Source organism: Telopea speciosissima, chromosome 1 (genome assembly GCF_018873765.1).
Source record: "Telopea speciosissima isolate NSW1024214 ecotype Mountain lineage chromosome 1, Tspe_v1, whole genome shotgun sequence".
Classification (NCBI taxonomy): domain Eukaryota; kingdom Viridiplantae; phylum Streptophyta; class Magnoliopsida; order Proteales; family Proteaceae; genus Telopea; species Telopea speciosissima.
Window position 1 is genome coordinate 37,907,162 of NC_057916.1, and position 25,342 is coordinate 37,932,503.

Sequence of the window (25,342 nt, forward strand, 5' to 3'; positions counted from 1 at the left end):
CAAAGTTGCAATTTTTCATTAATAAATAACCAAATCTAGACCATTGATCCCTTACCAACTTCATCCTATGGATATGAGTGATTCCTACAATCTACCTTATCATACAAGTGAAGGGGGGCATCTCCACTATAAATAGGCTCTCATCCCCTCCCCTCCCCCCCACCCCCACCCCCACCCCGACCCCCACCCCCATTGAAATCATTAAATCATATTTGTTTACCAAAAAAAAAAAAAAAACCAATCCATATTGCATCTTAGCATTACATTGCATAAAAGTGCATTTTGGTTATTTGACTATTTTTGCCTTAATTACTCAATCCATATTGCATCTTAGTATTACATTGCATAAAAGTGCATTTTGATCATTTGACTATTTTTGCTCTAATTTAAATTTCATAAAATCCAAAAATAAGATTTCAGCCATATCATCATAGGTCTATCCTAGATAGAAATTTTCTTAACTTTCCCATCATGCATTCTAACTTAACCTTTCATACCTATAATAGATTGCATTTCATTCTTAAGCTAATTAGCCTTTTTAGAGTTTCTTTCCCTTTAGGGTTTTACTATCTTTAGTATATCTTATTTCTTAATTAGAATGCAAAGTTCAAAGTACAGATTTAATCTGGCGAACTAGGGTGTCTAACATCTTTTTTGAACTGTAATCTTACCTATTCTCATTGTGGAACCAGTTCCAAAAAGAAATCATTGCAACCTTCAAAATTAATTGACTATAATGATATAATTACATACAGGTTATAGATCCCTAAGTCTATGTGGCGACTCCAACCCCAAATCTTTTTCTTGAGAGGGATCCCCTTTCTCCCCTCCTCCGAGAGGGATTGGCGAAGCCACGTTACCAGATAGTGTTCTTTTTTTTCATAATAACTTATAATTATTATTAAAAATAGGGGAAAGTTTTCATACACGGTCGTGTAAACCGTGTATGTGAGAGGGTGAAAGTTTCAAGGTTAATGGGAGGGGATTTATGACTTTTCCAACTCTTTGTGAGAGGCTCTCTCACATACACGGTTTACACAGCCGTGTATGAAAACTTTTTCCTTAAAAATATTTATATGATTAATTCAACAGCTCACTACACCCTAAATATTGTAATGAAACTTTACATGTAGAGGTGTCAAACCAGCTCGAACCTGTTGGATTAACTAAAATCGATCAAAAAATAAAACCAGATTGAACTCCTTATCAGCTTCGGTTTCGAGTTGTAAAAGTTCTTGGTTCGATTCAATTTTAACCAATTGAACCAATAAACCTGCCTAAATCAATCGAATGAACCAAAACTTTTATCATACCCATTTTTCATCCACCCATTGTGAAGGGGAATCTCTTGACCATCGTGTATCATTATGGTAGTGGGATAGACATCATTATGAGGGGAATGATACTCTCGACTTCTTCAAATTTATTCTCGAAAAAAAAAAAATCAATACTTTTATAAAAAATAAAGTCCATTTTATATATGAAAAACCAAGATTAAACCGATAAGGGACCAATAAGAAACCACAAAAAAATCGACAAGAGACCAAAACTGATCGGACCAATTACTATCGGTTTCAATTTGAACTTAATTTATAGATCTACCCCCTTATCGATCCAGTTCTGGTCCGGCCCTATATATTTAAGAAATGTGGAAAAAAATAAACCCGACCGAATCTGAACCAAACCGACTGTTTTGACACCCTTATTTACATGTCACTGAAAATTTTCAATGATAGTGTTGTAAAATGAATGAGAGTGAGTAGTGTAAGACTTACCTCTTTGTAGAAAACAATTCTGACATGTAGCAATAGTAGAAACCTAGCTTGATCAATAGATGATGTCTATGTCTCCTTGTTGAAGTAGCACAAATCTGGTTGCAAAACAGAGTTGAGTTGTATTGGATACTTTCCTTAAGGTGTTAACACCCTTATTAGTGCAATTTGGGTTGATCCACGATTGTACCTCCTAGATATATAAAACTTAATTTCCTAATCACAAAGGTAGCACTCATAAATGTGATGGTTTGTCTCTATGGATACCTGGACTCACATTACTACAGCCGGCGAAACCTGGATCCAGATCTTCTACGGTGCAGCTGCCCTAGCAGCCTGAGCTGGCGATGCAGACACAGGGCCACGTGCAATGACCGTCGTACCCCTGCCCTAGCGCCTTGCCCAGCGGGGGTAAGGTGGTCATTGCATGCGGCCCTATGTCTGCGCCACTCAGGCAGCTGCGCCCTAGAGGATCTGTTTCCGCGAAACCCTAAAACAAATCATTCATTACATTCTAACACGTCAAATATCCCCTCATGTGGGGCGGTAGGGCCTTGTTTTGAACCTCAAGTACCCTAAGCTATAGTTGTCTTTGAGAGAGACAAGCTCATCACTACTTGTGGAAGCCAATGCCTTGACATGTCCCAGTCATCTACTTAATTACCACCCACAAGCTCTTGAAAAAGAAGCTGAGCCAAGCAAAATCATTTAGAACTTCATGTATTGAGAGACTTCCACAAATATCTTCTTGTCGTCCCCTTCCAACATTCTCTATCTTTTCCTTTCCTTTCATTAGACATCTCTTTGAACCTAAGAAGAACAAGCATTGCACGCTCATTAAACCTTTCCATTGTTTTCAAAAGGATTGCTCATTTGTTTCCTTTTCATTAGACCTAACACATGACTTTAGAGAAGAAGTTCAGACACTCATTAGGCGGCTCTCAAATCTTCCCTGTGTTTAAACTACTTTATTAGGACTGTCAACAATGTAGCAATCATGGAAACCACTCTTATTAGAGCACCAACTTTTTTTGTGTTTTTGTGGTTTGGTTTGGAAAAATATCTTAAATATCTATCAATACAAGAAGGTAAAATATTATGGAGAAGGTTGTCCTCCACTCATAGAGGACGGTTTAGCCTATCATCCTAGGGTTCACAAACTCCGATCTTTTAGGGGTTTAGTATGTTTCCAAAATACCCTCTCGATGCCTTCTCCTGCCCATCCCATGCCTGCAGTGAATAGATTCTCATTCACCCTGGCTGGAGGGAAACTCGATCTAAATATTATTGTCACAAGGGTTTGTTAGCTTGCCAAACCTCACAAGATGCCTATTTTTGTCACGTGGGCAAATGATGCACCTATTCTAACCGTTGGATAGAGTGAACATGGTCTAAATCATTAGGCATGTTTCAAACTTTCAAAGTCTAATTCAATTAAATCCCCCTTGTGTATTGGCATGCGTCTTGTGTGTATATATGTGTATCAATATTCTAGCCATTACTATGCAATATCCCAACTCTAAGCATGAACAAATGATTTAGATTAAAAAAACCATGAAAATGGATTGCTCAGATCTGTCTTGTGACTTTAGGAAACATCGCATTAGGTTGTGACACAAATAAATACCCATTGATCACTCAATTTTGTATTGATTAGAATCATAATGTACAATTTGGATCCTCATCGCGAGCTGTCCCAACAGACCGTGCTGCCTAGACACGACAAGGCATGTAGTGACCTCCTTAACCTCGCCTCGAACGCCTTACTCGAGTGGGGTAAGGCAGTCATTGCGCAGCCTCAACGTGTCCGGGCAAAGCACGCCCTGCCAGTGACTTGGCAAGAGAGGATCTGGATCCCATAATGTATAGACCATGACTATCTAAATGACACCTCTTTATAGGTATATATAGAACTTGACACCTATTTTTTAATCACCATTTGTCTTATTTCTAAAAATATTTATTAAGTCAAGAGTAAAAAATATTTTTTTAAAAATAAAAAGACTTATTATTATGTGATTATCAAAAGTCATCATTGACTTACACATTTTCCCAATATATATGTGAAATGATAGGAATTACTCTCTTTGAAAAAATATATATATATATATATATATCTTATACTTAAAAACACAAAAATAAAATTACAAATTATATGACACCTTAAGAGATGCACAATAATGGTATTGTTAAAAGCATTAAAATAGGGGGAGATTTTGGCTCTTGATTGTTCTAGACCATCTCTGGTTGGTGAAGCAGAATACTTATTTTTTTAATATTATTGTATATAAATATTAAGAAGTATATTTCATTGAGAAGAAAATAATTAGTTAAGAGTTGTTAGAATATTATGCTAGATAATCTTTTTCCCCTTCTTACCCAAAAAAAAAAAAATTATTTTTCCCCTTGACACTTTTGTTCTTCTAGGTGGTACTAGCCATCAACCTTATTGGTCAACTTTATAATATATATACACACTCTTTTGATTGGCCACCTATTAAGTTTAGGGGTCATTTCAATCATATAGCTCACCATGTACTTTACAAAATCACATATATCAAATTGATCTCTCAACTAATTCTTAAAGTTTTTTTTATTATAATCATCCATGTGTGTTGAAACTTGCCAAAACGGAGTGGAATTTTTTTTTGGGGGGTTTGCAAGAACAAGTTCGGGTCAATACTTAAGCCTAATTTATCCAAAAAAAACAAAACAAAAACTTAAGCCTAAATATCAATTGGGTGCTAGATTTAGTAAATTGATCTGGCCTATAGACTGAATGAATAATAGAAATACTTAGAATTGAGCAAGTTAGTATAATGATGACCAAGTGTTTATGCATCCCCTAGTAGACAAAGAGGCTAATCCCCATTACGTATTGGTTTTTATTTGGTAGTATAGATATGCTTCTCCTTGTTCCCCGAACAAAACTGTTCCATTATTACCAGCATAATGGATAAATATTTACCCTTGGTATGATATAATTTAGTAAGAGATTATCTAAATGACAACTCTATAGATGTATTTAAAACTTGGCCCTGAGTCTTTATGGTTTAAGTTCATGATACTTCTATTTAAAAAAAAGTGCATGATACCGGACTGGGGATGGACCACCTTGGAAATCGATAAGGATCGGCATAGAGCTAATTATCATATTGGATAGTTTTGCCTTTGGTTTTCCTTAAAAATTGGGTTTTTTTGTGTGACAAATTTACCCCTGGTCTGTATCGTTCCACTAAAATGGATCGCCTGATACGGCTGATCCATGTCTGATACCTCAAACTATGCTTCTTCTTCTTTTTTTTCTTTTTTTTAAAGTTCTTTAAGTCTGTAAATTGGGTTTTCAAAAACGATTTGAAAATGACTTATTATTATTATGTCATTATCATGTCATTGTCTTACACATTTTTCGAATATACATGTGAAAATATAATGACTTACTCGTCTTTAAAAAAATTAAAGGGGAGAAGGATACACCGGTCACATACAATATGCCAACCAAGTTTGATCTATTCCATCATTCCTTTGTGAGATGGAATCACTTACATCTTTGGGCTAAAACAGTAAAAGAAAATGAATCTACTAACAAAGGTGGTGGTCTTGAGCAATGTTTTAATTCATGGTATCGGCAATAATATCAATCACCGCCGATATTAATATCGACATAGATTAGCTGTATTGATCTAAAATTGGGTCAATTCTAATAATAAAAAAACCTTTTTTTTTTTTTTTACTGTATCAGCCAATATGTATTGGTATCAATCACTGCCGCTACCGATACGGCTGGTACGATAGCAATACCTAAATCCATGGTCTTGATTCAATCTACAATCCCCTCTAACCTCTATAATGTCTTGGATATGGGCTTTGGTGCATGAATTGTGTTCAGCCTTTCAAGTGGATACATAGGCTGCTTAGGGGTAGGTTTGTCCTGGCCATGACTTAATACCAATAGTTATCTAACCCCTTGGGGAAGCCCAACCTGATTCACCAATGGGCCAGCATCTAAGTAATGGAGGCCCAACTCAAATGTAAGGCAACTCGACCAATGGAGCACCGATGCTCAAACTGATTTGTTGAGACCGATCATGACTCATGGTTCATAGATTTTTAATTATGAAATTGAGCATTCCTGGTGCAAGACAGTGGTTTGACAGTTGTCCGATTAAGATTGACCTCTCAATTGGGCATTCTGGGTTTGAGAGGTCAATATTGTAGAGGTCATTCTAGAGAAGGGTTTGAATCTCTAGAATGACCTCTCAAACCCAGAGAACTAATAAAAGCTTTCTCTGTATATATATTGCAAGGTCAAAACCTAACCCCTTATATATATATATATATATTGAACTCTCACTCTCAGTCTCACTTCCTATCCATTACCATAAGGTGATAATCTTAATCCAATTCTGAAGCCTGGTATTGCAATCTTGTTAAACTTTGTATGCTGGTGTGGCAAGATAGACAACATCAGCCAACATGGTTCTCTCGCATACATCAAGTCCTTTACCCTAGCTTGGCACAGTCTGCAATAAGGGTGTCAAGGTTCCGATTATCCGATTCAGTATGATGTAGTTTACATTTTGACAATGTGTAAATCAAAATCAAACTGAATAAGAATCAGTCAAAATCAGAATCGTTTTACATTCGACTGAATTTTAATGGTTTTTATTCGATTTTTATTATCAGGTTTACAATCAGTTCAAACCCAATCTAAGAAGGTGTTTTAGTACCTAGAAGATGGCATTCAATATTTATAATCTTTTCTTATCTGGAAAAAGAAGATGTAGGGAATCCATATAGAGTCTATGGCCACTCGATCCAACCATTAATGGTGCTTAATGTGTATTTTGTTTTTTTGGCAAATAATGCTTAATGTGTATGAGAGTTTGCAATGAAATACCTAATTCTTATTGAGTTATTTGTCTCCTTGTGAAATCCACTAACATACCTCACCCATCATTGCATAAATTGTGAAGTGGTGAGCAACTTGTAGTTAGTACTGCTGGACCAAAAATATATATGTTCATTTGGTGTAAATGGTTGTTATTCGGTTTTCAAATTCTTAATCAAATCGCACCAAATAGAAAATCTATGAAATCAAAACCAGATCATTTTATTAATGTCTGATTCGATCCAATCCAATTGTAAACTATGTGATTTCAATATTTGGTTTCATTTTGACACCCTTAATCGCAAATCCCAACTCGAGATAGTGATTAGGTGGTCGAGAGGTAAGGGTGTCAAAATGGAACTGAAACCGAATAGAATCCGATACCTCTCACTCGAATACTAACCAATACATCAATTGGGTTAATTAATAAAAAAATGATTAAGAACATAAAATAAGTAAAAATGATGGACGATGATAAAATGGATTAGCAAAATCCTACCTATTAATGGAAGAAATAGTTTGTTTATCATATGAGAGTGGAGAGGAAAACAAAAATGGGACACAATGAAAAAGAAAGGAAAAAAATGGGTGAAAATGAGATTATATATATATATTTTAATTAGATCACATAGGTGTGGGAAATAGGATGAATGGGGGAGAGCGGAAGAGAATGGGTAAAAATGAAAACATATATGATTTAAAAAGTTGAGGTTGTCTTTATTACCGTTCTTAGAACCGGCACTACAAACCGTATGTAAACCAGTTGTGAATCGAATAACGAAAACATAATAGAAATCAATAAAATCGAACCGTATGCAACATGATTATGATTTTGGTTGATTTATATCTGGTTCAATTTTGATTATGCTTATCAAAATATAAATCGTACCGCAACCAAACCGAATAGCCGGAACCACACCAATTGATACTCTTAAATAATAAGAGGTACTTTGGGGGAAGACAGATGGAATTGTTATCCTCTCCTGTTATAGTACGGTGCTGTAACGCATCGTGCGGCACTGTAAAGGCCATGTGGCACAGTGGGTCCCACATGGTACATATGGCCTTTGTAACTGCCGCACGATGCGTTACAGCACCGTACTGTAACAGAAGAAGATTCTACAAAAAAAAAAAAAACAGAAGAAGATAAAAATTCAAGAGGGATGTGTGGCATTTCAGGAAATAATTTCCTTTCAGTCATGTATTGTCACAAACGCTCTTAAGAGTTAGATACTCTTTTCCCACTTTTGATTTGGGTGGGTAAACGTACCCAATCCCTGCGGGTGATCGGTGATCGGTGATCCTATCACTATTCAATTCGTGAGAGATCGCCCTAGCTTTCTTCTCTCCTAATAATAAGAGAGATAGAGAGACTATGAGAAGAAAACAAGCCTTGCTGACTCTCTTCCAGAGACTAGACGAACGAAGGAGAGGGAGACACGGTAGGAGACAGCCATGGCGTCTGCGATACTCAGGCGATCGAACTGCAGTTCGATGCAGTGGATGACAACTGGGGTCCGAGCTGTTGTTTCGAGGGCATTCGCGTCGGTTTCAGTCGGAGCTGACGTAGTCGATTCAGCTCCTGGTGTCTCTCTTCAAAAGGCTCGGACCTGGGACGAAGGGGTCTCCTCTAATTTCTCCACCACACCTCTTAAAGATATCTTCAAGGTTCTCTCTCCCTTTCCCTGTTCTTGTCTATTGAGCTAGTTTGTGTCTCAATTTAATCGACTCAGAACAAACTCAGTCGATTCATTAATTTGTTTTTCAGGGCAAGAAAGTCGTCATCTTTGGGCTCCCTGTAAGTTCATTGACTTTGCTCCTTTTAGTTTTTGCCCTCGTTTTTTCTCGTCTTATTTAGTTTTTTTTTCCTGGTAGAATTTGATCGCCTTTCGTTGCTGTAACTGGAAATAGTTTTTGTTTCTTATTTTTGTTCCATTTGCCCTATTGTTCATGTTGATGGGTAGCTGATGCTTTTTCAAGAAATTTGGCAGATGATACAGTTTCTTTCACCCCCGAAGTTCCTAGTATTGAAATTTAAGAATTTTCATTTTTTTTTTGTTGCTTGCTCTGCCAAATGAGTTGCGTAATGTTAATTTGACCTTGATGAAACTTGACATAATTACATAAATTGAGCGTTTAAAGATTTATTTTACCTGGCATTCCTTTGTGCATTTGTGATGTCCTATATTATTTGTTGGCCTATGCAAACTCCTTTTGGCCAGCATTCTGTATTTTTTTGTGAGATCTTGTCTGCTTTGTCATCAGAAACAAACAATTGATGCTCTACCCATCTCATTATTTTCCTCTGTTGCCTTTTTTTTTTTTGGGGCGGGTGTGGGGTGGTGTTGGGGGTTGTCATTTTCCAGGGCGCATTCACTGGGGTTTGTACTAAGGCTCATGTGCCTAGTTACAAAAACAACATCGATAAGTTCAAGGCCAAAGGGATTGATTCTGTAATTTGTGTTTCCGTCAATGACCCATATGTTATGAAGGGATGGGCAGAGAAGCTTGAAGCAAATGATGTAAGTTCTCTCTCTCTCTCACACACACACAAAAGTACCTTCTTTATCCTTGAATTTTTAACTGGCTATGATCATGTTTCTGAATTCACTAAGATCTGCATCTCTCTTTCAATTCACATCTTTTGAATGGCACAAAGGTGCTTGAGTTGTGGAAACAAGTTCCCTTTTCTTTTCCCTCTTTTGCTCTTCATATCTAATTTTCTTTTCATCATCATTTGCATTGTTCTTACAACTCATTGCTTTTGAATGGCATATAAGTGTTTTAATAGTGGAAACAAGAACCCTTTTTTTTTTTTTTTTTAATCTTTTCTCTGCTCTGGTATGAGATGCAGTTGCCTCTTCCTTTGGATTTGATGTATGAGGAAGTTTAAGTTCAGCTATTCTCTGCCCATTTTAACTCTAGAGTAGGCATTTAGTTGGGTAACATTAATGTAAGACTAGGGCACTAGTCCCAAAAACCCACAAAAAACTTGAACTTGGAACAAACTCAGAATTAGAAAGTTAGGGTTTCTAAGTCAAACCAGCCAAGTGATGGCCAACCAATTTGGATCGAGTGTAGATGTAGTTAAGAGGATGCTCGACTCCAAATTTGGTTCAGTTCTGATGGCCTGATGTGGAGAAAATAGTGAGACACCAAATTAGAAGGTTAAAAAAAAACCTTCCAAAACAGTGCTGTTCTAGGACGCCAACAGTAGCAGAGTGTTGGACCTGGTGATTGAAGCTTGGCCTGCAAGTTTGGGCCAATTTTGATGGATAAAGTGGAGATGGGAGAAGGGAGAATGAAAATAGAAAGTTAGTGGAATTTGGAGGTTTCAGCCTTTGGAATGGGGTGGAAGTGAAGCTCGAGTAGAGGGAATGGCAGGGGGAAACTGTGTTTCAAAACCCAGCAGGGTTGTTGAAGAATTGGGAAAGTTATGGAATTAGAAAGTTGCAGCCAAAGGAGTTGCAGAGGTGCAGCAACAGTTCCAATCGATGGTACACTTAATAGCAGCAATCACAATGAGAAAGAGGTGTCTTCAACTTTGACTGATGAATTGATGATCTCCAGCAACAGCAGCAACAGCACCCGAATGGCTTTCTGGGCAGAGGAATGACCACAGAAACCTTGGCTTGATGGAGAAGAAAGAGAATGGAGAAGGTGATAGTGGAGGGGTTGCGATAGATTGATTTGGCTCTCCTAGCCAGGCTCCTGCAGCCCTTCAAGTCACACACAACTTGAGAAACAATCATAATTGCAGCAAGCAAACTTTCATTCAACTATGTAAAATCGTGGGGAGTGGCCTAACAGCCTTGCAATAAATAGAGGGCAGAACTTGCACCTCAAGTAAAAATAAAAAATAGAAACTACTTGGAAATAGAAACTAATAAAATTTAGTGACTAGGAATGACATGAATTAAAAACTACTAAATACTAATTGATTCTAAAGCCTTCAAATTTCCTCAACTGAATCATGTGGACCCCACTTTAGATGGCTTAATAGGTGCAGCCAAACTCCATAGCTTGTGGTCCCCACCCTTTAAGTTGTCTCCATTGGTTCAGTTAAAAAGACTTTAAGACATTGACAAAACTGCCCCCACGATTCTTCCCCCCACGATTCTTCTAGTAATATTCTCACCAAGCAAATCAGGGGGCTGTGACACTGTTAACGTGAACAGTGTTTTGGCCTCTTCTTCTTAATGTTTTGATCTACATCAAACATAGTGATTTTTGAAGCTTTTGCAAGATCCATGTTATCAACTGTCATACTTAATGCACCTCTTACTTGTCTGAACGATTTATCCTAATTCCTGCGTCTTTATCCTAATTCCCTTGTCATGGATTTTCCCAATGTTTATGCTGTCACAGTATCATTCTATGTGGTCTGCCATCAATGGGAAATTTTCTGGTGACTTAACTCTTGCTGTTTCTCCTAATTCTGTAGTTCTACACTTGTACACTTGCTGTGTAATTTTTTCATTACAAAATGAAGTCATGATTATGGTAAGGAGTGCAAAGAAAACCTGCTAGACCTCACCAACTTATTCCGCTACATGAATCTTTTTTCTCCAATCAGCTCCATTCAAAGCCATACTTATGACTAGTCTTAAACTACGCATGTTTTTCCTCACCACTTCTCCTAGATTCGTTTTAGGCCTACCCCTGGCTCTGTTAGTTCCGTCAATTTGAATCAAAATACCCTCCATACTAGAGCATTCAAAGGTCTCCGTTGCACATGTCCATGCTACCTCAAACAACTTTCTCGCTACTTATCATGTATCAGAGCTACTCCTAAAATTTCTCTAATTTGTTCATTCTTTATTTTATCTTTTCTAGTTTTACCACTCGTCCACCTCAACTTCCTAGACTCAACCAACGTAACAAACAGACATTTGAAGGTACCGGATAACCTAGCTGCTAAGGATGTTTTAGTTGACACTACTTGTGATCAAATCACAACTTCCCCCTTTTGTGTTGGGGGGGGGGGTGTTAGTCGTAAGCACCAAAAATCGAGCAGGCATTTCAAAACTCTCCCTTTTTTCTACATGAAAACATAAGTTTGAGTAAGAAATCTGATTATAGTGATGGTTTTGCACCATATAATAACCTACTTACTCTATACAAAAATATTATCAAGAGATGAGGGGGATGTAGCATGTGTATTTGGGTGAAAGGTGAAGGGGAGAATAAAGTCTTGTGAGAAAAGAATATATTTTTAAGCGGCTTTTGTATTGCGATGAACTTGTGTTTTTTATTCTCAAACTTTGATCCTACCATCTTGCTTATGACTCCTCAATTGTCCGCCTAGAACCTTCTTTTTTCTCAACCAATTCAGTAAACTGTTTGAGAACCTGTTTGTGCTCTCACAAGCCCAGGAGAGAACACCCTAGGCGAGTTACCATTATGTGGAATCTGGGCCAAAATACCCTATTGGGTTCACTCTGGGCCCACCTGGATACTACACAACCCAAATTACTAGTGGATGGCAGTTTTGTAGTTTATTGAAAAATAAACTAACCAAAGAATGGAAGGCACAATTGGTGGCTGTCATTAGAGTTATGTAGAAGGGGGTAATTCTGGAAAATAATAATAATAATGGGAAACAATATAACTAAAGCACTAGAGGGTAATTAGTTAAATCTGGTTCAATGATAGGATTAAATAGGACTCATCTTAGTGGACAGGGCATACTTGTAATTATATTGAACAATACCTTCTTCTCCACGAAAGAAGAGAATAGCCAAGGCGGAAAACCAAAAACCTGGTAATTGATCCCACCACCTAACTGAGGCTCCCAATCTCAAGAAAATTTGTAAACAGATTTGTATCATCCAGTTGCATTGAATCCAAGCCTCAATGACGTCAAACAGCAAGCATTAGTCAAGTATCAAAGCTCTGAAATTTCTCCGGGCGGTAGGAGAGAACTCAGTTTTGATTGCTGTAGAACATCTCACAGCAGGAGATGATTTGGGGAACAAGAACTGGGGGCTAAAGTTGCCTATGACAGGGAAGCTTATACCCAGAATTTTAGAACAAATCGATGGGCATCAGGTAGATCGAAACCCAAGTATAGGCTATAAGTATCATCCAACAGGGAAGAGCTTGGAAACGAAGATAGAAGGAAGAAGAAGAACAGAAGAATATTAAATGGTTAGGGAAGAAGGAAAGTTAAGAGATTACCGAAGGGAGAGAAGAACTGAATTGATGAAGGGGAAGGGGAAGGGAATAGGGAAATGTATGGCCAACCTTAGCAGCAACTCCAAATCAAATGATTCCATTCGACTCCAATTTCATTCTCCAAATCTAATTTGTCCATCGTATTACAGCAATATAAAGAAACAAAAACTCCCTTGCATGATAATAAAAACCGACTCAAAATATAAACTAAACACACTAGGAAATAACTCAAATATAGAGTTAAGCAAATAAGTCCTACATAATCTACCCACACAAATAAAAATAAAACAAACTAAAGATTGCATCCTATGTAGTCTACCAGCCCTTACCAGACCATAAAACTGGTTTGGGACCGGTTCTTAGTTTGGGTTTCCAATGTGGGTCATGTTTGTTCTGCCAGACTAGAGTAACTGCATCATACCATAAGGCTCTAATTGATTCTACAGAAATATTTTACGTCAATTCTCCTAAAAACCAAATGAATTGGTGTAGATGTAAGAAAGTGAAAGTTATTTTACTGAAATGCAATACAAAAATTTGGAAAACATCTTCCAATTGATAATTCTAGGTGTTGTTTTCCTACAAAAAAAAGAATAGGTTAAAGTAACTTGACCAATGATGCTATTAGGATCAATGGGGACACCTCCCTCACCATATGATTGGATTATGATCCTCACCCAACCATGTCCAACCGCAACAACAACAACTCATCCTTATCCCAACTAAATGGGGTCGGCTACATGGATCCTTGTCCTCCAATCAGCTCTATTTGAGGTCATACTTGATACAAGGCCTAAGCTATGTGTGTCTTTCCTCACCACTTCTCCTAAGGTCATTTTAGGTTCATCCCTGGCTCTTTTAGTTCCTTCAATTCCCAAAAAAAATATTATAAATAGAAGTTGATTTTCCTTTTTGTTTCTGTTTGAAAGACATGGAACCTAAAGGCTTACATAAACCAATCTTTATCTGACATTCCATTCCAATACTCACCCTGTATAAGCAATTCCCGCAAATTTTCTCTTAAATGAAAGCATCCTACCTTTAAAGATGCTAATTTTTTCTGCCGTCCTGCAGTGAGACTCTGTAAATGGTTCTTGCATTTATTTTATGTCACAAATTTTGTCAACCTGCCCTGTTTCACTCTAGATTACCCCTAGCGACCTTAATACTCTCCAGATATTTTATCTTAACCTCTGACAAAGAATTCTTTTGAGAAAGGAAGGTTGTTTAAGTTGCTTTGGACATATGAAATTTAGACCACCTAATACACCAGTGAAGTGTGATTTAATGCAAATTGGAGGTGTTGAAAGGACTAGGGAAAGGTGTGGTTATGACCTAATTTGAAGTGGTGAGAATAAGACATGAATACTTGCCAGCAGTTATGACCTTGAATAGAGTGGAGTGGTAGTGGAGAACTCACTCAGCTGGCTCCAACTAGTAGGACTAAGATGAGTTGAAATTGGATATTCTTGACCTTTCCCTTTGTTGGATTTGGACCTATTATAATCACGATCCAAACCCATAATTGAAACCCTTGAAACAACTAGCATCAGAACACATGTAAGTACCATAGTTGTTAAGGCGTCGCCTAGGCATCCAGGTGCTTTGGTCGACTTGGGCGCCTTGGTCGCCCAGGCGGGCGCCCTGGATGCCTTGGTCACCTACTTGGTGTTGCCTTGCTTTTTACCCTCTCCAACGGCTTTGGTCGCCTAACCACCGTGACAACTATGCATGTAACGGATTTAATATCACCAACTCAAATTTATTTTATTAAATTTGCAAGAACATATGCTTGAGACATGAAATGGTAATCAATACAAATATTTTTTTATACATTGAAAGGAAAAAAAATGTTTAGGCTCAGTTTGGATTGCGAGAGTCCAAAGTACTGGGAATTGCCCTAATTTATGGTAGACAATGTAGAGGTAGGGCACCATTGGAATTGATCCTCGATCTGTGTGCTTCAATTTGCATGGCCAATGGGAATTGGAAACCTCCACCTAAAGTAATGGAGTTTAATTTCTCTTCTTATGCCGGTATTAGTTGCATTAATGGGCTTTAATCTGCAAGCTAGGCTACTCATCATGGGAATTCCCAATGTCAAAAGTAAACAAACTCACAGCTTTTTGGACTCTCGTAATCCTTGCTGACCCTGATGAAAATGTTGCTTATTATGGTACTGATTTAATTAATCTTTATGAACTTGTTAATCTGAAGAAGAAGAAGCAGAAACAATGACAAATATTTTAAGTGACGGGAAACGCTGTGTAAGGTTTATATATTTACTGTTTGTCCTATCTAGATTGAATTTTATGGAGACTTCAATGGGAGCTTCCACAAGAGCCTTGAGTTGGACAAAGATCTGTCTGCTGCTTTGCTCGGACCTCGTTCTCAGAGGTGAGCCTTTTCTTTTGATTTCTTGTATGACACTTCTATCACTGTGGTCTTGCTATTCAGGCCCCTTATGTGTCTGGACATTAATGTTGGAGAAGTTGAGCAATTATGTGTACTCCTAAATTGTTGGGGGGTTGTCAAGGCCTCTTTGTTGATGCTGTTGTTTGGCTTTTTTTGTTCAGATGGTCGGCCTACGTGGAAGATGGAAAGGTTAAGGTTCTCAATGTGGAGACAGTCCCTTCTGAGTTTAAGGTTTCTGGTGGAGATGTGATTTTGGGCCAGATCTGAGCCAATTTTATTTCAGGATCCTTGTGTTGGCTTGTTTCTCAGGTCAGTGGTATAGGTTTCTCATTAATAAGAGTAGAACATGATGTTTACAATGAATTTTGTTTTTTGTTTTAATGATCAAATACAGTGAGTATTATTGTGACTTTGATAACCACATGTGATATGTGTGTTTTGGCAGTGTTCCTCTCTTTTTTTTTTTTTTTGTTATTTGCCCTTTACTTTTTGGTGGGTCTAATCTAATCCTTTTGTCCCACCATTGTTTTAGTTGATAAAATACTTGCAACCAGGAACTGTGTTTTAGGAGGCCTACACTGACTGCTGGAAAAGCCCAGGAAAGCCACCCTAAACTAGGGATGTAAATGGATAACCGAAATCCGAATCCGAATTCGCATCCGTATTCGTTTAGGGGCATCCGTATTCGTTTAGAGATATCCGGAAAATAATCCGAATACTTGATTAAAATCCGTCCGAAAAAATCCGAATACTTAATAATAAAAATTAAGTAAATAATGATTTTTAGGGTTTTGAAGATTAAACAAGTTCTAGAATATGATGAAAAGAGAATCATGATCTAAGAGATATGGATTGAGAGAGAATTGTATCCGCTAGGGAGGAAGGTCCGGGTTACACAAGGCAGTATGTAAGCGGATGGTCGAAAATTGAATCCGATCCGCATCGAATCCGTTTTGAGGTATCGTATTCGCCAGGGAATATCCGGCTCGATCACATCCGATCCGTATCCGATCCGAATCCGATCCATTTACATCCCTACCCTAAACCCTAGGATGAAGATGATGATGCATGTCGCTGTAAACACCTCATTTCAGATTTGATTCCCACAGTCCCATGTATAAATAAGAATTGGAAACCCAAGTCCAATCCAATTACTTATGATGGTTACTCAAGATTCTAAAACATTCAACAAAAGTCTTATAATCTGTTCTTACTTCAGTGCTTCGAAGCTGCAGTTCCTTTGGCTTGACTAATCCCTTTCTTCAAGGCATTAACCTCCATTTTCAGTTTGCTAGAAGTCTTCCCCTGCTGAGACAAATATATATACTTTCATGTGATCTATCCATAGTGTAATCATGAAGTCCCTATTTCTTGGTGGGCACCAGCACTTTCAACCTATTCTGGTTGGCTTTCCATGATATTCTGCAAATTCATATCTAGCCTTTGAAAGAGATTAAGCTTAAGATGCAAGGGAGTTAAAAAAGTTTTCATTATGAACAAAGAAATTTGGGTGGTTGACCAAAAGATATAACTCATTTCTTGCTCAGCCCATATTAATTAGGTGTAATCTGGGCGTGTGCCAGTATATTGTTTGAGCGCATTCTGTTGATTTGGGGTTGATCCATGTAACTCCTCTAGGGATGGATGTCAATTGGTGAAGAGTTCTTGAATGCCATCATATCATCTAAGGTGTAAAAAATCAGCCTGAACTGGTTGGATCAATCGAAACCCACTGAAAAATCGAATTGACTGGACAAGCTCTCTTATTGGTTGTGTTTGGTTTGGGGGTTTTAAAAACTGGCACAAAAACAAAACCCAATGTTCACTGAAATGCAAATGCATACAAAACTGGGAGAGAATTCCATGTGTTTTTTTTTTAAGTCTAGGAAAACTACTGGATTACCTACTATCGCCTATCGGGTTTTTCTTTACAAAACTCTACACCTTGGGTGTAAGTTTACAAAACCATCTACTTTTGGGTTTGGGTTTACAAAACTACCCAAGACAGTATTTTACCCTCAACCGTACATATTTTTTAACCGTTTTACCCACACCTCCCCTTCTCCGCTAACCTCCACCTTAAGCCCACTTTGGGTCTTCAGTTTTCAAAGCTACTTTGCGATTGCAAGGGGATTGTTGTATTAGGTAATCATGGGATCATTTCCATGGTTACCCAAGGAAAACCAATCAAAAGAATCAATGGTATAACAAAACAATTTGTTAAATCGATCTCTTTTTTGTATCTCATAAGAATTAGGGTAAAGACAAGAAGAAAAAAGATCACCCCTTTCCATCACATGAAAGGAGGAGATCATTCTATACCTGAATGCACAGTGGAAAGAGATCGATTTGGGTGTTCTTTCGTATTCTATGAATAACAAATAATTAAAACTTTAATGTATGATAATAAAACATCAAGATTCGTTAAGTTGGAGAGCTTCAAGTGTTGCTTCTTCTCAAGGAAATGGTTCTTCTCCAAACAAGCACTTCAAGAAAATGCTTATTGAATTTTCTTGATGTAGCCGAAGATTCCCTAAGCCAAACAACAAACTTCTTCAACAAAAAGATCCAATATTTTCAAAGTTAGGGTTTTCCAAAACCCTAAAATCTCACAACTCAAAAGAGAGCAAGTGAACAAGAGAGAGGAGAGAGAGTTGGGTGCTTAAGGGGAGTGAGAATCAGCCAAGCATGCTTGGCTGACTCTTCTCCCTTGTGTATAAATAGGTGGGGCTCTAAAGAACTTCTCAATCAATCCTTGTGAGAGTTTGACTCTCTATCTCTCTCGCTCCTCAAATTTGACTTGAAATCCAATGGGTTTTCTTGATGGGTTTCTAATTGATGAAGAAGCAGAATCTAAAAGGAAAAATAAATAATTAATTAATTCAATCATTAATGGACATTTAAATTATTGCATCACATCCTTTAAAATTAAATAAATCAATTATGAATTTGCAAATCCCAAGAGTATCCTTGCATAATAACATCTTATTACACACCAACCCTCTACTAATCAACATCATCGTTATGGAATCTAGGACATGTATATCAATACTGCCAAACTTCATTCCACAATACATGTCTATATCAGAGTGTCTGTGTACGTGATCGGAATCCGCAAAACACGATTTAAAATATTTTAATCAAAACATACATATTATATATCATTTAATGTGAAATTGCGTTTTGCAAAACCATTTCTAAAACGATACAGGATCTTGATTCTCATCCGACCATCCATAGACAATCTCTTTTTGCTGTTCTCCAATCGGGTAGTGGAGACCATGTTAAGAGACTCTTTCACTCGCAAAACGCTCCAGCATTCCCAGAACACCAGTTTTGGTTCTCTTGAACCTTAGTCATTGATGAATCAAAGAATGCTTTCACATTTTGCAGTGACAAGGCCCTCTCAGGTACTAGGTCTTGGTGACACATATCTATCCCAAACCTACATCTAGCAGTAATACATGAGGGAATCGACACAAGCAGATTCTTCGTCAATACACATCAATGTGTACTCGCATTCGTACTCTGACATCAACATGTCCAGACATACCCAATGTGACGACCATATGATAAGGGTGCTCAACCCAAACCCTAGTCGCGACTACTTTTTTAAGTGTGAACTTACGGACATACATTGCTCAAAAAGTTTATATCGCATGTGATAAAATTAAACTAAAATGTATAAATGGTTCAATAAACAATAAACTGGACTGAATTGGAACAAACCGGGTTTGATGGACATATATATCAAACATGTTGCAGGAGGTGATTGCTACGGGAACATTTGATTCAATTCTGTTCCCCTCCCCTTCCCCCTCCCCTTTGTTCAAACCTCTCCCATTATCCCAACCCTCCACCCTTTTTTGTTCCTACTTCCCACGAGTCCTCCCGCCTTGCTATACCTCTTACCAACCGTCGTCGTCCCCTCGTTTCCTCCCTCCTATTGTTATTTCACGGTTTCATTAACTCCCACTACCGCTGCCTTGTGCCCTCTGCCTCTGCCAATTGCGACCCCATCCTCAGGCTCAGTGTATCACCGCCCTACCATAGCAACCAGCCCCTGGCAACATACAACCCATCTCCTGCAACCATGCTTGCACCGAGACCCATTGCCCACCAATGTGTGTTTGCAAGGTTGGGTGCTATGGCCGAGATGCCCCTCTCGCCCAAGTCACCTTTCGTCATCCCTTCCGCTACAAGCATCAGAAGGAGCTTTTCACCATTGCTGAGGGTTTGTACGCAAGTCAAATCATCTTTAGTGGCAAGAAGGCCACTCTGTTGTTTGGGAACGTCTAGCCTCTCCGATCCGTACCTAAAGGTGTTGTGGTCTGCAATGTCAAGCACCAAGTTGGTGATCAAGATGCCATCGCTAGGTTCTCTGGCGCTTACGCCATCATCATCAGTCACAACCCTGATAACGACACAACCAGGCCCCTTTGTACGCCTTCGGTGGGATTATAGGAGGTGGAGTTGCTGGGAAGGAGGTGGGGGCATGGAAACAAGGAGTGATCACGCTAGGAGGATGGGACATTGCAGCAGGCAGTGGGATGGGGGTGGAGTGTTCGGAGAAGACGAGGGGGAGGGGTGGCAGTAGCAAGTGGAAGACAATAGGGGTGGGAAGGTAATTAGGGGCGAAAATGTCAAAATGTGTAGGAGAAAGAACGAAAATCACAATTTTGGTTAGTTTTGTAAATCCAAACCCAATATTAATTAATTTTGTTAACTAAAACAATGAGTGGTTAATTTTGTAAAGACAACCCTATTTTGTAGAATCTTGTATTTTTTTAATTGTTATTTTCCTTTTAATGTATATAAAACTGAAACAGTGACTAACTGATAGCAGACTAATAAGAGCCCAATTAAGATAAATCGGAAAGAACGTAAAATTGCCAAACCGGAACTGACCAAAACCGACAACTTAAGAATTCGGTTTTTTTTTTTTTTTTTTTACTTGGTACATATTTTATTTTTCCCCTTTTGCTTCCCACCCAACCATCCAAAACCCAAAAGAAAAATAAAAGCAAATTACGTGCACCCCCTTTGGTGTGAAACAATAACAGAGCGCCACTGTAGTTTCACCATTTACATATAAGCCCTTGATAGCTGACGGTGTTAGTTTTAAAAGGTAAAAGATAATTTTATCCTTTTTACATCAGTGCACCCCTTGGTGTGAAACAGTGACAGTGCACCCCATAGTTTTACCATTTATATATAAGCCTCTGATGGCTGATGGTGTTAGTGAACTGTTAATTTTGAAAGGTAAAATATAATTTTACCCTTTTTATATCAGTGACTTAATTTAATTATCATTTTACTCTTATTTACATCTTCTCCAACAAAAAAAACCCTAAATCGATCTAGAATTTTGGTATACACCAACTTCGGCGAAGGTTGCAAAAGATCAAACCATCTCCGACGGACATTCCCTACCCCACCCGGCAGATGCTCGGCAATGGGTTGGGCGGTGTTTCGGGTCCTCGGATGCAACAATTGAAATGGGGATCTTTTGATGGATAGATACCCAGAGACACCATCATTTATCTCTCTTTAATGGCTTCTGAATTCTTAATTTCTTCTGAGTACTGAACAGGAAGAAGTGAAGAGTCAAGACTCAAGAGTTCAACCGTGCCCTGTCCCACGACCGTGACAACCCTTTATTTACTTTACCCCTCTCTCTCTCTCTCTCCATATAATCTATGAGCTCTGCCATCTTTAAATGGGGTTGAACAATATTAAAGAATCGAAATATTTTCTTCCTTTCCCTTGCTTTTAAATCCCATTTTTGTTTGCTTCTCCTTAACCTTCCCCCGCCACATGATGAGATATTAATGTAGCCAACCTCCATCCTCCAACCTCCGTGACAAACACTCCGCCCCAAACCCATAAACTGTGAGTGAAAGAGAGAGAGAGGGGGTCAGTAAAACCTCTCCTCTATATTAATCTGATCATTGATTCTAGTTGGGTTTAACGGAAAACCAATTGGGTTTCAACAAATTCCTGCTTTTCTATAAAAAACGTGAGATTGATCCTTTTAATTCCGGCTGTAGAGAGAGAGAGGGGGTAGAAGAAAGAATCAAGAAGGCAAGAACGGACAAATGCAGTAGAGATTAGAGAATCCATTTTTCCGATGATTACTTTCTTCATAGATCGCTGTAGAAGAAAGAGATAGATGAAAGAAGATGACAATGGAAGATTTTGGAGATGGATTTGGGTTACGGGTAAAATGGTCAATGTCAAAAATATTGAAGGGTGATATGACCATTTTTAAATGTTTAACTATATCTGACGGTTTCAATTTAATGGAAATGACTTATTTGTAAGGCACACAATTGTCCAGAGGAGGTCCACATAAATGATGAAACTACGGGGGTGTTCTATTATTGTTTCAAACACCAGGGGTGCATGTAATTTGCCCAAAAAATGAAAAATAAAAACTAAAAACTCAGGCTTTTGGTTAAGTGTGTGTGTGTGTGTGGCACTTTCAACATCAGGAACATAGGAAAGGGATAAAGGATCTTTTGGTGAAAGTAAAGCGAAATTGAGGATTGGGCGCAAGGTTTTGAAACAGGGAACTGGGGATCTAATCAATCAGTGCTGATTTTAATCGGAATCGGGTGAAATTGATCAAAATCGGTCAAAATTAGAGAGGAATCAATGGGGATTGATAGGATCAGTCACGGTTGATTCTGATCCAAATTGGCCGATTTGACCAATTTTGTTTCGATTTTTGAAACCATGATTGAGAGATGGACAGTGGCCAAGAGTTTCCAAATCAGAGTCACTTCTGCAAACCGTGGGAGGAATCCTTTCCCATGAAGCCACTTTAAAATGCTAATAACCAACATATGATTGATTAGATGGGACTCAAACTTTATATATATAATTGGTCACCCCTATTGAGATGTCAAGTTTCAACTCTTTCGGAGTTTACGTGGTAAACTTTGAAAATCCAGGATTAAAAGGTAGAGCACAGTACTGTTTATTAGAACTATAAATGTACATGGACATTTCTACCCAAAAAAAAAGTACACGGATCTACTATGAAATGCACATTAATACATGGGAGTGTATTTGATTACAAGGAAAAAGAGCTCTATCTAAGAATGTTATGTTAATGCTCCCATGTGCCTATCTCTTTCCTCCCCGTGTAAAAAGATATCTCTATCCTTTGGTTTTTTTTTTTTTTTTTTTTTTTTTGTTGGGTCTATCCTACTCAAGGGCCCACAGGCCAACTACAAGCTAAGGGGGAAGACTAAGACACGCCCACAATCTACAACTAGGGGAGGGGGAGGGGAGAGAGCGGTGCCTTTTTGGCACAGTATGCAATCCAGGAGAGTCGATCCCTTGACCTCCTAGGGGGCATGCACTCAACTTGTAATGCCTCCAACCAACCGAGCTAGCGGTTGTTTGCCTATCCTTTGGTTGGAGGAGGAGAAAGATCGACATAGGGAATGCTGGCGTAGGCCACGTTTTAGATAAAGAACCACTTTCCTTGATTATAATATAGGGAAGTAGTTTTTTGTCCGGGTGTGTGGCCTACACCAGCACTCCCATGTGTCTATCTCTCTCCTCCTCAAAACAAGGGGTAGAGGTGTCTTTTTATATGGGGATGAGAGAGATAGACTCATGGAAATGCTGGCGTAGGCCACACTCGCACACAGAGTTTTTCCCTAGGCTATTGCCCTTTTTCTTAAAGTACCCAACTTTTCAAACAATTACTTGACCTCTGGAACAGTGTTCGTGACCGGCCAAGTCAATGCCATCAATGCCTACATTCGCAGAAACGTGCCCGGAAGACTGAACCTAGGCATGAGGAGAGACACCAGCCTACCATTCCCTAGCCAGGATGATGACATCTTTGACCATCTCCATGATCTCGATGAAGAGACATGGACAATTGAAGCCTTAGTGTGGGGGCTTTGTGACAAGCTGCAAGAACTTAGAGCAATGACCAATTAACCCGAAATCAACATGATCATCATAAGTAATGGAGAATCAGATTAGGATGTCAATCATCTTCTAGCCCAGTTTGATTCAAAGCTATGCTTCCCATTTAATGAAGAGTGTAACAATGCAAATACAGGAAGTGGGAAGGGCAAAAACAAAAACGTCAAGTTTATGGCATTCTGCACCTACCTTCATTGCCCAAACCGTGTCTTGGGAAGGGCAATGTCGTCCCTACTATAGATTTTCATAATTCTTTTGCTCTTTCGTTCTTTGAGGACTTGCCCAGTGTAGTGTTTGCTTGGGATTTGCCTTTTTGTTGATGGCAATGCCGAAGGTGAAAATTCAGATTCCTAAAATGGGTCTTTGGCAATTTTCTAGTCATTTTGTGTCTTTCTTTCTTTTTTTCATTAATATATACATTGCTGACCTTTAGCAAAAAAAAAAATTTGAAAATACTAGAAGTGGGAAGAATTTCAGATCAACTCGATTCAATGTTGACAACCTAGTAGAGTTGGTAAGGAACTAGAATCAGAACCATACCACAATAGAACCAGAAAATGAGGTTCTCAAACAACTCATGAAGAAGGAATGCACTTGTGGTTTTACTTTACCAGAGTGCTAAGTAGCTTCAAGGAAACTTCCATCACAAATTAAAGGAATGCGCATGTGGTTTTACTTTACCAGCTGAAGTGTCGAGTAGTTTCAAGGAAATACAGCTCTAAGCCTCTAATGCAATTTATCTTTTGTAAAAAGAGAGACTTTACCCATCATTTTGTCAAAAGTGCACTTTATTTTTTTTTAAAGAGAAAGAGAGTGTTCGGTAGCAATTATTATGACACAATAATATTGCCACAAGTGTTTCAGCCATTGGTTCGTAATTTTACATGTTAACAAGAAGTAGTCTCTAGTAAGTATACCCGAGAATGGATCATTTGTACATACCAACAGGTGAACGTACATGTGAGAATCAATCACATTTCAATTTTGTGTCCATAAAACCCCCTCCTCCCCTTGTAAATGGCAAAAATAGGACAGGTGGTTGGCTTTCACATGTACGTTCACCCATTGGTACGTGCAGAGAAATCGAACTCGATAGACCCTACTAATTAATTAATTTTGCTACATCATAGAACTAAGTGCACAACAGCTCATCCATCTAAAAGAAAAGTTTCTAAACACGACAATCAAGAAAACTAGAAGCCAATGAAAAAAACATGGAAATGTGAATGAAGAAAGTGGCCTCTTTGCCGGCCAATAACTTTTTCTTTTTTTATTTTTTTTTTTGGAAAAGAAAAGATTTAATTAAACAAAAAAGAAGATACATTGTCTGTTACAACCCTATTCTGCCGGTTATACCGATGACCATCTATGCTCCAATCCAGAAGCAGGCCCTCATCTATATTGATGATATTCTTCTTTTCTCCAAAACAGAAGAAGAGCACCAACACCTTCTCTCCCAGTTCTATGACCTCACCATCCAACATGGAATCATGCTCTGTGCAAAGAAAATGAGGAGCATAGTCTCCAGAGATTAATAATAAATTACTGGTTTTGTGTGCTTCTTCATTCTCCTGCTTCTTCTAAAAACGGCCATCATGCCTGGATCCCTCACAGTGCTCAAGGACTCTTATCTGGATATACCAATTCAGAACTCTGTTAGACTAGGGCTTATCCTATTTTGATGGAGAAGATCCATAAAAACGGCGACTCCAGAGCATACTAAGGTAAAGCTCAAAAGAAAACCTCATTCAAACCAGTCGAAAGAAGAGCAGAGCTCCTCCTAATAAGTGAAAAGGATGAAGACGAAGCACGGGGTGGGTCTAAAGCCATAATTGGATAGAGAAGGTTCACTTACTGAGAAAAGATGCTCCTCCGGAATGGTCTAGCCTGAGGTAAGGAAATTATAACATCGTCCGGCAAGGGTCTGAATGAATATACACAGAAGGTATTCCGGTATAAAAATAAACTACTGGTTTTATGTGCTTCTTCCTTCTCTTGCTTCTTCTCCTTCTTCCTTCTCTTGGTATCCGAGCCATGTTCTAAGTTTCCTTTTCACTTACTAGGAGGAGCTCTGCTCTTCTTTCGACTGGTTTGAATGAGATTTTCTTATGAGCTTTACCTTAGTATGCTCTGGAGT

General features: G+C 38.4%; 1 protein-coding gene across 1 annotated transcript; it reads left to right on the top strand.

The window, feature by feature from the left end:
• The first annotated feature begins 8,029 nt into the window (after nucleotides 1-8,029).
• Nucleotides 8,030-15,668, top strand: LOC122648229 (peroxiredoxin-2F, mitochondrial-like). The gene is made up of 5 exons (XM_043841478.1): nucleotides 8,030-8,331; nucleotides 8,432-8,461; nucleotides 9,030-9,185; nucleotides 15,143-15,237; nucleotides 15,417-15,668. Exons 1-5 carry the CDS (start codon nucleotides 8,119-8,121, stop codon nucleotides 15,520-15,522), a joined length of 600 nt encoding a protein of 199 aa, XP_043697413.1. The 5' UTR covers nucleotides 8,030-8,118; the 3' UTR covers nucleotides 15,523-15,668.
• Nucleotides 15,669-25,342: the final 9,674 nt, after the last annotated feature.